The sequence below is a fragment of the Danio aesculapii genome, chromosome 3, assembly GCF_903798145.1.
Source record: "Danio aesculapii chromosome 3, fDanAes4.1, whole genome shotgun sequence".
Lineage (NCBI taxonomy): Eukaryota > Metazoa > Chordata > Actinopteri > Cypriniformes > Danionidae > Danio > Danio aesculapii.
Genome location: NC_079437.1, coordinates 5,110,048 through 5,125,883, shown reverse-complemented (window position 1 = coordinate 5,125,883; position 15,836 = coordinate 5,110,048). Strand labels below are relative to the sequence as shown.

Here is a 15,836-nt window from a genome sequence, read left to right as displayed (position 1 = left end):
ATAATGGACTAAGCTCAAGGAAAATGAATGAATGAATGAAAATGACTTGATAAAGTGATGAAGTCTGCGTATCGTCCTCAGATAGTCTTCACAGCAGCTCATGGAGCCATATCTATTCAAATGCTCATATCTTAAGGTGACGTTGCAAACGTTCTTCATATCAGTAAACGATGCTGTATAAATGATCAGGCACGCTGCAGGAGAAAGTCAAGCTTGCAGATCTTGACAATCGTCTGAGAATGAGCCGAGTGTTTCTCCTGCTGGCCCTCCTCATCGAGGCTCAAACCTTCCACATCAAGGAAAAACCAAACTCTAAAAACCATCAGGACATCACAAGCATAGCCATCCTGCGCGCCACCGCCAACATCTGCAAGAGCGCCGACGGAAACTTCGTAACGGTGAGCATGTAAAAAATATCTGACAATGAACATGTTCTGGGTTTTCTGTTTGTTTCTGGATGTGAATTGCATTATGGGATGTTGATCTCTTCCTTTTTGATGTTGAAAATTCAACTCTAGTTTAACAAAGTCACTTTTCTTGACATTTTAGTCGTTTTAAATAATATCTTTATTCCAGACGCTGGTACAAAAGACAGACAAAACAATGCAAACCACTCAATATACACCAAAAAAGACACTTATGCCAATATTTCATCAAAGCTGACTGATAACGCACCTCAGTAGGGTTTATCAACAACATTAAAATGCTATTTTAGATCTGGCTTATAGATCAACTTTCTCATCAGAGCAAAAAAGGATCGAACTCTTACCTTTACTAACATTTAAACATTTTAAAATAATAATATAAGGTATGAGGAACAATATCCACAGAAATAAGTCTGTAAAATAACTGAAAATGTGCTGCAGTTTATGCAAATAAACAAACCCGCTTATTGTTTTCATAATTTCTGTTTAACGGAGAGATTTCTTTAACACATTTCTAATCATAATAGTGTTAATAACTCATCTCTAATAACTGATTTATTTTCTCTTTGTCATGATGACAGTAAATAATATTAGACTAGATATTCTTCAAGACACTTCTATACAGCTTAAAGTGACATTTAAAGGCTCAACTAGGTTAATTAGGGTAAAGTTAGGGTAATTAGGCAAGTTATTGTATGAAGATGGTTTGTTCTGTAGACTATTGGAAAAAATATAGTTTAAAGGGGCTAATAATATTTATCATAAAATGATTCATAAAAAATATAAAACTGCTTTTATTCTAGCCGAAATAAAACAAATAAGACTTTTTCCAGAAGAAAAAATATTATCAGACATACTGTGAAAATTTCCTTGCTCTGATGAACATCATTTGGGAAATATTAAAATAAATATTAATAATTCTGACTTCAACTGTATATATATATATAAATTAGAAAATGAGATTAATACACTACACCAGAAAGTTGCATGAATAAGCTTTTCGGTAATGTTTGATTTGTTAGAATTGGACAATATTTGGCTCAAATTGCGAATCTGAAAATTAAAGCAAAGTTTGCAGCAATGCATATTACTAATCAAAAATACAGGTCCCACTTTATATTAAGTGTCGCTTATACCTGTGAACTTACACTGTAGTTACATACTACTTACACACCATGTATGTACACACTGGTACATAGTATTTACTTGCGTAATACTGGTGTAACTACACTCTCAGATATAAAGGTACAGGAGCTGTCACTGGGGCAGTACCTTTTTAAAAGATACATATTAGTACCCAAATAGTCTGCAGTGGTACCTAAAAGGTGCATATTAGTACCCAAATAGTCTGCAGTGGTACCTAAAAGGTGCATATTAGTACCCAAATAGTCTGCAGTGGTACCTAAAAGGTGCATATTAGTACCCAAATAGTCCACAGTGGTACCTAAAAGGTGCATATTAGTACCCAAATAGTCCGCAGTGGTACCTAAAAGGTGCATATTAGTACCCAAATAGTCCACAGTGGTACCTAAAAGGTGCATATTAGTACCCAAATAGTCTGCAGTGGTACCTAAAAGGTGCATATTAGTACCCAAATAGTCCCCAGTGGTACCTAAAAGGTGCATATTAGTACCCAAATAGTCCACAGTGGTACCTAAAAGGTGCATATTAGTACCCAAATAGTCTGCAGTGGTACCTAAAAGGTGCATATTAGTACCCAAATAGTCTGCAGTGGTACCTAAAAGGTGCATATTAATACCCAAATAGTCCACAGTGGTACCTAAAAGGTGCATATTAGTACCCAAATAGTCTGCAGTGGTACCTAAAAGGTGCATATTAGTACCCAAATAGTCTGCAGTGGTACCTAAAAGGTGCATATTAGTACCCAAATAGTCCACAGTGGTACCTAAAAGGTGCATATTAGTACCCAAATAGTCTGCAGTGGTACCTAAAAGGTGCATATTAGTACCCAAATAGTCCCCAGTGGTACCTAAAAGGTGCATATTAGTACCCAAATAGTCCACAGTGGTACCTAAAAGGTGCATATTAGTACCCAAATAGTCCACAGTGGTACCTAAAAGGTGAATATTAGTACCCAAATAGTCCACAGTGGTACCTAAAAGGTGCATATTAGTACCCAAATAGTCCACAGTGGTACCTAAAAGGTGCATATTAGTACCCAAATAGTCCACAGTGGTACCTAAAAGGTGCATATTAGTACCCAAATAGTCCACAGTGGTACCTGAAAGGTGCATATTAGTACCCAAATAGTCCACAGTGGTACCTGAAAGGTGCATATTAGTACCCAAATAGTCCACAGTGGTACCTGAAAGGTGCATATTAGTACCCAAATAGTCCACAGTGGTACCTGAAAGGTGCATATTAGTACCCAAATAGTCCACAGTGGTACCTAAAACGTGCATATTAGTACCCAAATAGTCCACAGTGGTACCTGAAAGGTGCATATTAGCACCCAAATAGTCCACAGTGGTACCTAAAAGGTGCATATTAGTACCCAAATGTACCTAAAAAGTACCTTTGAGGTACCATTATGGACCCTTCAGGTACAAATATGTACCTTTTGAAAAGGTACTGCCCCAGTGACAGCTCCTGTACCTTTATATCTGAGAGTGTACACACATGTAACAACACACTGAATAATTTGTCTAAGTTCAAATGTGTAACAGGACATTGGTAACAACACTAAAAAAGTAAACATCTGTGCATTGTGTAACAACCACCATGTACTTGCAGGTGTTTTCCCACTTCCACTCCTGTTTGCACATCATGTACTTCTGAACGCTGTATTAGAATAAGAATGGCAGAATTAACGCTGCATTAGAAGGTTTTACTCTGTGATACTAGTGTAATTACAGGGTAAATCCTGAGCAACTGTCCACTTAATATAAAGTGTAAAATGGTCACAGATTACTGTGTAATATATTAAACCTAAGCCATTGTGCAACTGTTTAACAACAGCAAACTTCAGCCAAAAAACTATAGGTATATATTGAAATAAACAAATGCCTTACGTGTATATGTTGTTTTAAGGTAAATTGTAGAATCACATCAGTAATTCACATTAAAAGTGTAGTTTAATAAAGATTGTGTTACCAATTTCAAGGAGTTTCATCAAGGAGTTTCTGTCTTGGGCCACGTGAAAGTAAAAGGAGACATGCCTGAAGTGATAGCAGCCGGAAGCACTGTAGTTTTTAACGGATGTGTCAAAATTATTGGGCCACTCTCAGAGACTTGTATAACAATTGAACCCTCAGTATCTTCAGTATCTGCCTGGTGGATTACTCAGTATCTTCAGTATCTGCCTGGTGGATTACTTGTGGCCAGCAGTTTGCATTCTCTACCTGCAAAACACAACGTCTAAATACCAGTAGTGCTGAGAAATGACACAAATTGATTTAACAATGTCCTGCAATGCACATCGCTCTTCTGCAATGTCCTGTTACACACTTGAACTTACACATACTATTAAGTGTGTAGTTACATGTGTGTAGTTACACCAGTATTACACAAATAAATACTATGTACCAGTGTGTGCATACACTGTAGTTACATACTACTTATACATCTAGTTACCATGTAAGTTCACAGATATAAGCGACACTTGATATAAAGTGGGACCAAAATACATATTAATATATTTATGGATGCAAACTTACAAAATGTCTTCATGAAACATGATCTTTACCTAATATTGGAATCTTTTTTGGCATAAAAGTTATCAATAATGTTGACCCATCCAGAGTTTTATTATTAAACAAATGAACTGTGCAGCACAAGACAAAATTATTCAGCCTTCTGTGAACTTATCATTATTTTTCAAACATTTCCCAAGTGTTTCCCAGTACTGGGTTGCAGCTGGAAGGGCATCCACTGCATAAAACATATGCTGGAATAGTTCATTCCGCTGTGGCGACGCCTGGTAAATAAGGGACTAAGCCGAAGGAAAATGATTGAATGAATGAATGAAAATGACTTGACAAAACGATGAAGTCTGCATATCGTTCTCAGATAGTCCTCTTAGCAACGCATGGAGCGATTATCTATACAAATGCTCATATCGTTGACATATAACCCATGATAGAAAAGGGACTAAGCCAAAGGAAAAGGAATGAATGAGGAATGAATTTCACAAGTGAATTCTATGAACACATTTCTAATCATAATAGTTTTAATAACTCATCTCTAATCACTGATTTATTTTATCTTCATGATGACAGTAAATAATATTAGACTAGATATTCTTCAAGATATTAGTATTCAGCTTAAAGTCACATTTAAAGGCTTAACTAGGTTAATTAGGGTAAAGTTAGGGTAATTAGGCAGGTCATTGTATAACAGTGGTTTGTTCTGTAGACTATCCCAAACTAATATAGGTTAAGGGTCTTACCTAAGTCCTAGCTGGAAAAATCATGTGAATGTTGTGTGTTAATTTGTGATATTTTATGCATGTCTATTTATGTATCTGCCATTTTGGCCAGGACCCCTGGTAGAAGAGATTCATATCTCAATGGAAAATTCCTGGTAAAATAAAGGATAAATAAAAAAGGGGGCTAATAATATTGACCTTAAAATGGTTCACAAAAAAACAACCCAGGCTCATTCTGGATACGTAGTCCGGAGGACGTTTCTGGAGACCGCGAAATACGTCCCGGGAGGTACGTATTTTTGCAGTCTTTGGTTTTCGCGAATCCACGAGAGGCCGCTGTGTGCGCTTTTTGGCTTCTCAGACGTCTCCCGCGAGTGCCATTCGCGCCTGCGCTGTTCTCGTGTAAACCCACCAGAGGCCGTTGTCAAACGAACGTCTGTCTGTCCGACTGGCTGAATGATTGACTGGGCGACCGGCCAATCGGCCAGCCGACCCACCCTCCTCCTTCCCTGAACCAAACCAATTTTACCGATTGACCCGTCCGCCCTAAACCCAACCAACGATTTACAAAAGCCGTCCAGAAAAAGAAAAGCCCTCGTCCAATTTTTTTTTTTTTGCACGTTTTCGGATTTTACCACACTCTCACCCTGTTATGAACCTCTTCTCTTTATTTCTTGGATTCTGTTTTAGTCTTACCTGATTTTTGGACCCGCTCTTCCCGGACACGAACCTGCTCGTCGTCGTCATGGTCAATTTCAATTCAATTCAATTCACCTTTATTTGTATAGCGCTTATACAATGTAGATTGTGTCAAAGCAGCTTCACATAAAGCTCACATTCAGCTCCTCTCTGCGTCTCGAGTCCGCCGACGCACAGGATGAGCTAACCGGACAAACTGGTCGCGGCGGGAAAGCCCTCCACACGAAGGTAAGCGGTCAGCCGGCGAGCGCTAAAAGGAACGGCGTCACACCGCACTGTAGCATTCGCTTAAAAAACTAAATGCATCCATACGTACCTCCGGCTACATAATTCGCGGTCTCCAGAAACGTCCTCGGGACTACGTTTTCAGAATGAGCCTGGGTTGCAAAAAAATGAAGAACTGCTTTTATTCTAGCCAAAATAAAAGAAATAAGACTAATAAAGTCAAATAAAAGGGCTAATTGTGTCGTTCTCTCATCATTTACTCACCATAAAGTTGTTCAGAAACTGTTTGAGTTTTGAATAAAAAAAGAAGATATTTTGAAGAATGTTGATTGAACTTCCATTATTTTCCCTTTTAACAATAGAGGTAAACTGCTGCCTTCAGCATGATTATTATCAATAATATTTTGTGCGAACACAAAAGAAAACTCATACTGGTTTTGGAGAAACATGATGGCAAATAATAATGATTACATTTTAAAATTTGGGATGGTTTTCAGTAGTAGATCAGACAGATTTTCGTCTTGAGGAAAAAAAAAACAACCTGTAAAATTTATCAATAAATGGACAGGTTTGAACAACGTAGTGGACTAATTTAAAGGCACAATGTGTACGTGTGTGTGTTTTTTAACCCTTATATTGGGGATGTTTTCATTCACTCAGGGATGATTTTGAGTCTTAATTTGGCCATAACTTTCTCTGTTTCAGCTAGCAGAATGATTTGAGAAAATGCTTTGAAGTTTTTAAAGAACTCAACACGCTGGGCATGTACTACCCCTTTTGTTATGTTCGGGATGAAAACATCCACTGAGTTAAACTGCTGTCAAAATGCATCAGATTAATATTATTATAAAACTGTTAATTAACCTCAGTCCTGACCAAAACTACTAAACTGTTTAAAAACGGCAGGATTTAACTCTTGAATTGCCAAATTCATTGATTTGGCGAAACTCACACACACACACACACACACACACACGCGCACACGCACACACACACATAATGATGTATTCTCAATATGAAAAGTAATTGTGGACTGGATTTTTATTTGACCTTGTTGTCACAGTCTTGGACATGTGAAGCAACATTGCTTTTGATGCATTGTTTTTGAATGATTTTCATTTTTCTCTCCCTACTTTACAGTTGGCTGTTTTTCCCAATTTGACTTCCATTATAAGCACATTTGATGGTGCATAAATACACAGTCTTTGTTTATTTACTGCACGTTCTGAGAGCGGAGATGCATATTTAGATTTTGTTTTTCATTTTTTCCATCTGTTAATCAACCTCAGTCCTGATCAAAACTATTAAATTGCTCAGAAAACGACAGGATTTTAACTCCTTAATTACCAAATTCATAAACGATGTCACTGATTTGGTGAAAAACACACACAAAATGGCGTATTTTCAATATAAAAAGTAATCGTGGACTGGATTTATTTTCCTTTTATTACAGTCTTGGACATGAGTAACACCATTACCTTTGATGCATTGTTTTTAATTAATTTTCATTGTTTTTCACCCTAATTGACTGTTGGTGGCTGTTTTGCCCCTTTGACTTCCATTATGAGCACATTTGATGTGCAGAAATACAGTCTTTGTTTTTGTTTACTGCATGTAGTTCTGAGATGTTAATTAACTTCAGTCTTGATCAAAACTACTAAATCGTTTAGAAAATGACAGGATTTAACTCTTTAATTGCCAAATTCATATATGATGTCACTGAATTGGTGAAGAAAAATAAAATAAATAAATTAATCACACAAAATGGCGTATTTCAATATAAAAAGTAATCGTGGACTGGATTTATTTTCCTTTTATTACAGTCTTGGACATGAGAAACACCATTACCTTTGATGCATTGTTTTTAATTAATTGTCATCATTTCTCTCCCTAATTGACTGTTGGTGGCTTTTTTTGCCCCTTTGACTTCCATTATGAGCACATTTGATGTGCAGAAATACACAGTCTTTGTTTTTGTTTACTGCATGTAGTTCTGAGATGTTAATTAACCTCAGTCTAGATCAAAACTACTAAATTGTTTAGAAAATGACAGGATTTAAGTCTTTAATTGCCAAATTCATAAATGATGTCACTGAAATGGTGAAAATAAATAAATAAATAAATAAAAATCACACAAAATGGCGTATTTCAATATAAAAAGTAATTGTGGACTGGATTTATTTGTACTTTTTATCAGTCTTGGACATGTGAAACACCATTACCTTTGATGCGTTGTTTTTGACTAACTTTTTTTCTCCCTCACTGACTGTTGGTGGCTGTTTTTGCTCCATTGACATCCATTATAAGCACATTTGATGGTGCATAAATACACAGTCTTTGTTTTTGTTTACTCCATGTAGTTCTGAGAGCTGAGAATCAACCTCAGTCCTGATCAAACCTATTGAACTGTTTAAAAACGACAGGATTTTAACTCTTTAATAGCCAAATTCATAAATGATGTCACTGATTTGGTGAAAAATACACACAAAATGGCGTATTTTCAATATAAAAAATAATCGTGGACTGGATTTATTTGTACTTTTTATAAGTCTTGGACATGAGTAACACCATTACCTTCGATGCATTGTTTTTAATTAATTTTCATCGTTTTTCTCCCTAATTGACTGTTGGTGGCTGTTATTGCCTCTTTGACTTCCATTATGAGCACATTTGATGTGCAGAAACACAGTCTTTGTTTTTGTTTACTGCATGTAGTTCTGAGATCCGAGATGCAGATTTAGATTTGTGTTTTTCAAACATTTATTTTACATAAATCTGTTAATTAACCTCAGTCTAGATCAAAACTACTAAATTGTTTAGAAAATGACAGGATTTAACTCTTTAATTGCCAAAATCATAAATGACGTCACTGAATTGGTGAAGAAAAATAAAATAAATAAATAAATCACATAAAATGGCGTATTTCAATATAAAAAGTAATTGTGGACTGGATTTATTTGTACTTTTTATCAGTCTTGGACATGTGAAACACCATTACCTTTGATGCGTTGTTTTTGACTAACTTTTTTCTCCCTCACTGACTGTTGGTAGCTGTTTTTGCTCCATTGACATCCATTATAAGCACATTTGATGGTGCGTAAATACAGTCTTTGTTTTTGTTTACTCCATGTAGTTCTGAGAGCTGAGAATCATCCTCAGTCCTGATCAAACCTATTGAACTGTTTAAAAACGACAGGATTTTAACTCTTTAATAGCCAAATTCATAAATGATGTCACTGATTTGGTGAAAAATACACACAAAATGGCGTATTTTCAATATAAAAAGTAATTGTGGACTGGATTTGTTTTTAGCTTTTTACCATAATCTATACACTAGAACAAAAGCAGATTTTAATTGTTTTAAAGCCATTTTAAGCTCAATATTATTAGCCCCCTTAAGCAATATTAGTTTTGGATTGCCTACAGAACAAACCACTGTTATACAATGACTTCCCTATCTACCATAACTTTACCCTAATTAACCTAGTTACCCTTTAAATGTCACCTTAAGCTGAATGCTAGTATCTTGAAGAATATCTCAAGCACATACCACTGCTTTTGTTTTGAATGTACGCCCTCTAGTGGCGAAATGGCTTTAAACGTCATCACATATTTACTGACTAGACATTCTGTGTGTGTATTTTATGCAGCCAAAACAACTGAACCCAAAGACGCTCGCGATGGCCTGCAAAAAAGACGCCTTTAAAAGCAACTTTGAAGCGGGTATAAAGACGATCATCACCCACAACGTCAACACAGACCTCAAGCATCCGTTCACCGCAATGATGCATTTCGACGGCGAGAGCTTTCTGGACGGGAAAAACCTGATCATCAAGGGAATGGAGAAGATCACAGAGCTGCTGAATCAGCAAAAGTTTGAAGATGCACGGCAGACTCTCGGAGCGATCATGCACACTCTACAGGTGAGTCTGACTGAAGGAAATATTTGTGTAGTGTGGTGGGAAGAGTTGCTGTTAAACGTAATACGTTACAATCTTCAATTACTTCTATCACGTAATCTGTTATAATATTTATGTGGTACATTTTTCATCTGGGCTAGACTTGCTTGCTTTTAATAATACTAATAATTTAATAGTACTGAATCTGTTTTTGAGCAAGTGAGATGACATTCACAGGGGTCAGGGGTCTGCAACTCTCACATGGTCACCCGCTAAGCAGGGCTGAGCCTGGCCAGTACCTGGATGGGAGACCACATGGGAACGCTAGGCTGCTGCTGGAAGTGGTGTTAGTGAGGCCAGCCGGGGGTGCTCAACCTGCGTTCTGTGTGGGTCCTAATGCCCCAGTATAGTAAAGGGGACTCTAAACTGCTCTGGCAATTAACCTGCGGCCTGTGTGGGTCCTTATGCCCCAGTATAGTGAAGGGGACTCTAAACTGCTCTGTTAGAGCCGTCTTTCAGATGAGACGTTAAACCGAGGCCCCGACTCTCTGTGGTCATTAAAAATCCCAGGATGTCCTTTGAAAAAGAGCAGGGGTTTAACCCAAATTTGCCCACTGGCCTCTGTCCATCATGGCCTCCGAACAATCCCCATAACATGATTGGCTTCATCACTCTGTCTCCTCTCCACCAATCAGCTAGTGTGTGGTGGGCGGTCTGGTGCAATTTGGCTGCCAATGCATCTTCCAGGTGGATGCTGCACACTGGTGGTGGACGAGGAGATGTGTAAAGCGCTTTGAGTGCCCAGAAAAGCGCTATATAAATGTAAGGCATTATTATTATTCTGTTCACTGAATTACACTTATATTACAAAGATTCAGTTATTTTCTGTGCTCATTAGACTCAGAAGTAAACGCCCACTGCTCTGATTGGCTAACAGTTTTGCATATTATCTTCCATAAAGGCGGGGCTTATCCACTTCATTAAATCGCAGTTTTAAACATTGCTAAACCAATGGTTTTGAGGTGTTGCTAGAAGGGATACAGCTGGAGATTGGCATCATGGCTGTGCAGCCGACAAATCTGCAGCAACTGCGTGATGTGAAGTTAATAAACATAAATTGACCATCATTTTAAATAAAATTTATTTGTACTTCAGTAAACATAAACAAACCATCTTAATTAAACTTAACACTGCCTTTGTTATTTTTATATGTCTTTCAGAACCAGTTGGGGTATGTTTGCTGGAAGGATTCAGCAAGGGATTGTTGTTTTTTGGAGGATTTTATTACCTTCTCTGCTCTCCTGCCTTCAGACAGTAATATTGCTGGGTGATAGCGCCGCAAATGTGCAGTCATGTTGGCAGCTTTTCCATTTGAGTAGGCTATACGTGTAACCCAGGGGTGTCCAAACTCGGTCCTGGAGGGCAAGTGTCCTGCAGATTTAAGCTCCAACTTGCTTCAACAGACCTGCAAGGATGTTTCTAGACTGTCTAGTACAGGCATGGGCAAACTCGATCCTCGAGGGCCGGTGTCTCTGCAGAGTTTTGCTCCAACACTAATCAAACACACCTGAACACCCTAATTAGTGTCTTTAAGATCACTAGAAAGCTACAAGCAGGTGTGTTTGATTAGGGTTGGTGCAAAACTATGCAGGGACACCGGCCCTCCAGGATCGAGTTTGCCCATCCCTGGTCTAGTAAGAGCTTGATTAGCTAGCCCAGGTGTCTCTTATTGGGATTGGAACTAAACTTTGCAGGACACCAGCCCTCCTGGACCGAGTCTGGACATACCTAGTGTAACAGAAATGTCCCCACACCGTAGATTTGAAAGACACCGGCGCTTTCTCGTACTGTTACCTTAGCCTCACCGCCGCTCGCCATGTTCAAGTATGGAATGATGGTTAAGCGACCCCTAGACTTTAGAGCATATGATTCGATATGTACTCGTGGGGAGGAGTTTCCTCATCTCAGATTGTAGACTTACAAACAGTCAATTCGGAGAGAAATAAAACGCACATCTCACATGACTTGTACTGCATTGTTTCCTCCAACACTGTCAGTGTGAGCAACAGATCTCAGTTAAAGTGTAAATGCACGATCTGAACATTAGCTCTGAACTAACATGTGTGTGTGTGTGTGTGTATGTGTATAAATGACAGGATTTCTACAGTCACAGTAACTGGATTGAGCTGGGATACACTGAGCCCTGCACTGCCCTCATCAACTTAGAGGAAAACATTCCCAACCCTGCAGGTAACTGTTTGTGTGTGTGTGTGTGTGTGTGTGTGTGTGTGTGTGTGTGTGTGTGTGTGTTTATACAATGATGACTATGTCATTTTGCGTTGATTGTTCGATTTCTATCAAATTCTGTTAGACTCCCCAAACCAAAAGCTCTGTTTATTTCACTGTTATTTTATCTCAGTCGCATTTATATATGCTTGTATTATATTTTATGCAGATGCACTGCCTAGAAAAAGAGTTGGTCATCACAGTCGATCCAAGTTAATGAAATCTTTCCGAATAGAGCTATTCAATTATATTAATATCGCGAAATATGGCAGCAAAACAACATATTGCAATGTCAGATATTTCCAGTATCGTGCAGCCCTAATTTATATAAAACATTTTAATGAGTAAATAAGTTTGTCTTTCCTCCAGATGAAAACACTGACACGTGTGATAATACCGTTCCTGATACAAACACTGGGGCAAAACTGCTGGACACCGTTTTACAAAACAAGATTCTGACGTCAGGATACTTCGGGAAAACCAAAAAACCTGGTAAAGAAACTTTTTTGTGGTACTTTCAAAATCTGCAATCAAATCCACAAACTGAACTCTGTTGTTTGCTAATAGGAAAGTGCAGCCATGGAGGAACTTTAGACTTCACAACTGGCTTCAGGAAAAGCTGGAACGGCATCAATAAAGACGCCAGTGACGCCAGTCATGGTTTACTGCATCATAAAGCGGCAGATGTTGCCATCGCTGCCACCGTGCAGCTGCTGGAGAAAATCCGGAAGAGTAATAATGATGCCAACTACTTCAGGTACACATCTGATGATATCTACCGATATACCAACATCTACTGACAGTGAAAGTGCAACCCCCAATCAGAAAACGTTAGGACAGAATGGAAACACAAATAAAATGATGAAGTAGTGATTTCTAAATTTACTTTGACTTGCATTTCATAGCAGACAATACAAGAAACATTATTCAATGTGTTCCTCATCATTTTTATTCTTTGTTTTTTCAATTTTGGTTCTTGTAACACGTTTCAAAAAAATTTGAGACAGTAAAGCATTTCCCACTCTGTAATGTTTCCATTCCTTTTACAACACTTAAAAGATGTTTAGGGACTGAAGACACCAAGTGATGAACTGTTTCAGGTGTAAGTGTCCCATTTTTCCTGCAAACAAGTCTTAAGGTGGGCAACAGTACGGGGTCTTCATTGTAGCATTTTCCACTTCAAAATGTGCCACACATTTTCTACTGGAGACAGGTTGGGACTGCAGGCAGGCCAGTCAAGTACCTGTATCCTCTTCCTCCACTGTCGGGATCTGTGGTTTAGCAGTGTCGTGTTGAAATATGAATGGGTGTCCCTGGAAAAGAAGGCAGCATATTGTGCTCCTTTCAGCATCAATGATGCCATCCCAGAAGTGCAAGTTACCTTTGCCAAGGGCACTGACACAACCCAATACCATGACAGATCCTGGCTTTTGGACTTGTTGATGGTAAGAGTCTGGATGAAGCTTTTCTTCTTTGGTCTGGAGCACATGACGTCCATTTCGCCCAAACAGTACATGAAATATTGATTCATCTGACCACAGTACATGTTTTCACTGTGTGATGGTCCCTCCGAGCCCAAAGAAGTCGACAGACCTTCTGGACACTGTTAACATAGGGCTTCCTTTTTGCACAGTACAGTTTTCACTGGCATTTGAGGATGTAACTACGTATTGTGGTACTTGACAAAGGTTTGCCAAAGTAGTCCTGAGCCCATGTGATGATATGACAGATGAATGAGGACTCTTGATGCAGTTCCACCTGAGAGATCAGAGATCACGTTTGTTCAGATTAGTTGTTCTTGTCCTTTACTCTCTGAAATTCTTCCAGATTCCTTGAATCTTTTAAACGATGTCCTGCACTGTTGAAGGTGAAATATCCAAATGTCTTCCTCTCTTTCTCTGAGAAACATTGTTTTCAAACATTTCAATCATTTTCTCAGGTATTTGTTGGCAAACTGGCAATCCTCGGCCCATCTTTGCTTCTAAAGGACTAGACCTTTCTTGGATACTACTTTTGTACCAAATTACAAATCACCTGTTGACATCACCTGCTTCACATCACATCATGATTAAACCAGTTTACCCGATTACTGCCTTAAACTGCTCCTGTCACAACTCTTTTTGAAATGTGTTGTGAGAACCAAAATTGAGAATGTTCACGAGGAACACATTAAATAATGTTTGTTGTATTGTCTGCAATGAAATACAAGTCAAAGTAAGTTGGAAAGACCCAACCATTGGGTTCAAACAGTGGTCACCAAACTTGTTCCTGCAGGGCCGGTATCCTGCAGGTTTTAGCTCCAACCCTAATCAAACACACCTGAACGAGCTAATCAAGGTTCTACTAGGTATACTTGAAACATCCAGGCAGGTGTGTTGAGGCAAGTTGGAGCTAAACCCTGCAGGGACACCAGCCCTCCAGGACCGAGATTGGTGACCCCTGGGTTAAAAAGTAAAAAAAAAAAAACATAGTCCATATTTGATCCAACACTGAGTTAAATTAACCCAGCGTTCTTTTAAGTGTACAAGACAAACATCAAAAATGTGCTGTCAGGGCTGCACTGACTGCATTCAAAGTGTTTTAATCTTCTCCTCAGGCTGGTGGGGCTTCATCAGGACAAGCCGAAGGGAAGCCGCTTCTCTATCTTCAGCTCCAAATCAAGAGTTTCAGACGCAAGCGAGCAAAAAATTGAAAACGCTGTTGCATAAAGCCACTTGTCACTGAAAACGTCCTGTACATGCTCATATCAATATTGTCAAATAAATTCTGCTTGCTTGTTGCATCGAGAGTGATTCTGCTTCCAGTACTTGTAGATGTCAGGGAAGAAATCAAAGCAACTGGTAAAACTGTTTACTGAAGCAGAGTTTTCCTACACAGAGCCACAGTTCAATGCAAAGCTATGCAAAATACAGCATGTGTAATCATCATGCGATAGTCAAATCGCAAATTATAATTCGGCAATACTGACGGCTGTTTGTTAGCTTCTCTTGCTAATAGTAAACCTGATAGCATGTGCAGAAATCACATATAATGGCATTTCTTCCCAAACCTCACTTCATAGCTTGAGCCGAGTGTTTGAAATAATCCCTTCTGTGAAGTGTCTTCTTACACAGAATAAATCACGTAATATATAACGTAACAGCATTCTAAGCAGTGACGAAGGTATTGCATCATTACATCAGGACAATTATTATAAGACAAACTCGGATAAACCATCTGCTGTTGTGGTTGTGTGTGGTCTGTCTGATGTCATTTTTCTATATGCGATCTGATTGGATGGGAATCAAGAAACTGATTATTCTCCTTAGCCAATCACCATAGACAAGAAAAAAATAAATGAATGACTGAAGGCAAACAGCGGAGTAAAAGTACAGATACTGCGCTAAAAATGTACTCAAATAACGTCAACTTCTTAAAAAGTCCTAAATTACAGTCATTTGAGTATTTGTAGTGTGTTGCTTTACACCACTGCCTTTAAAGTTGGCATGAAATGGAGTCTTCTTAATTTATTAGCATGTTGTAGTGCTCGTTATAAACGATGTATCTGTGCACGTCAACATTTCAAAATATATATAAATACGTAAATTAACCTACCGCATAATCAATTACCATAACCCTCACATCAAAACAACTTCACTTCTGGTCACATGGAATGACTTTAGGACGGAGCTATCAGTATTTCAGGAAGGAGCTATCAGTCCTATAGGGCGGGGTTATTAGTAAATTAAGGAGGAGCTATCAGTCAATTTAGGGAGGAGCTATCAATCCTTTAGGGCAGGGCTATCAGTAATTTAGGGTGGAGCCATCAGTCCTTTAGGGCGGGGCTATTAGCAATTTAAGGAGGAGATATTAGTCAATTTAGAGAGGAGCTATCAGTCATTTAGGACAGCGCAATCAGTAATTTAAGGAGGAGCT

The 15,836-nt window shown here is 38.5% G+C and overlaps 1 protein-coding gene across 1 annotated transcript; it reads left to right on the top strand.

The window, feature by feature from the left end:
- The first annotated feature begins 225 nt into the window (after positions 1 to 225).
- Positions 226 to 14,669, top strand: LOC130217776 (von Willebrand factor A domain-containing protein 7). The gene is made up of 6 exons (XM_056449973.1): positions 226 to 398; positions 9,387 to 9,659; positions 11,792 to 11,885; positions 12,291 to 12,413; positions 12,489 to 12,678; positions 14,518 to 14,669. Exons 1-6 carry the CDS (start codon positions 240 to 242, stop codon positions 14,627 to 14,629), a joined length of 951 nt encoding a protein of 316 aa, XP_056305948.1. The 5' UTR covers positions 226 to 239; the 3' UTR covers positions 14,630 to 14,669.
- The last annotated feature ends 1,167 nt before the right edge of the window (positions 14,670 to 15,836 follow it).

What these genes read in the sequence shown, in the direction of transcription:
- LOC130217776 (XM_056449973.1), top strand. Translation starts at nt 240, where the DNA reads ATGAGCCGAGTGTTTCTCCTGCTGGCCCTCCTCATCGAGGCTCAAACC. An exon ending in AAACATTCCCAACCCTGCAG is followed by an intron (nt 11,886 to 12,290) that starts GTAACTGTTTGT and finishes TCTTTCCTCCAG; the next exon opens with ATGAAAACACTGACACGTGT. An exon ending in CGGGAAAACCAAAAAACCTG is followed by an intron (nt 12,414 to 12,488) that starts GTAAAGAAACTT and finishes GTTTGCTAATAG; the next exon opens with GAAAGTGCAGCCATGGAGGA.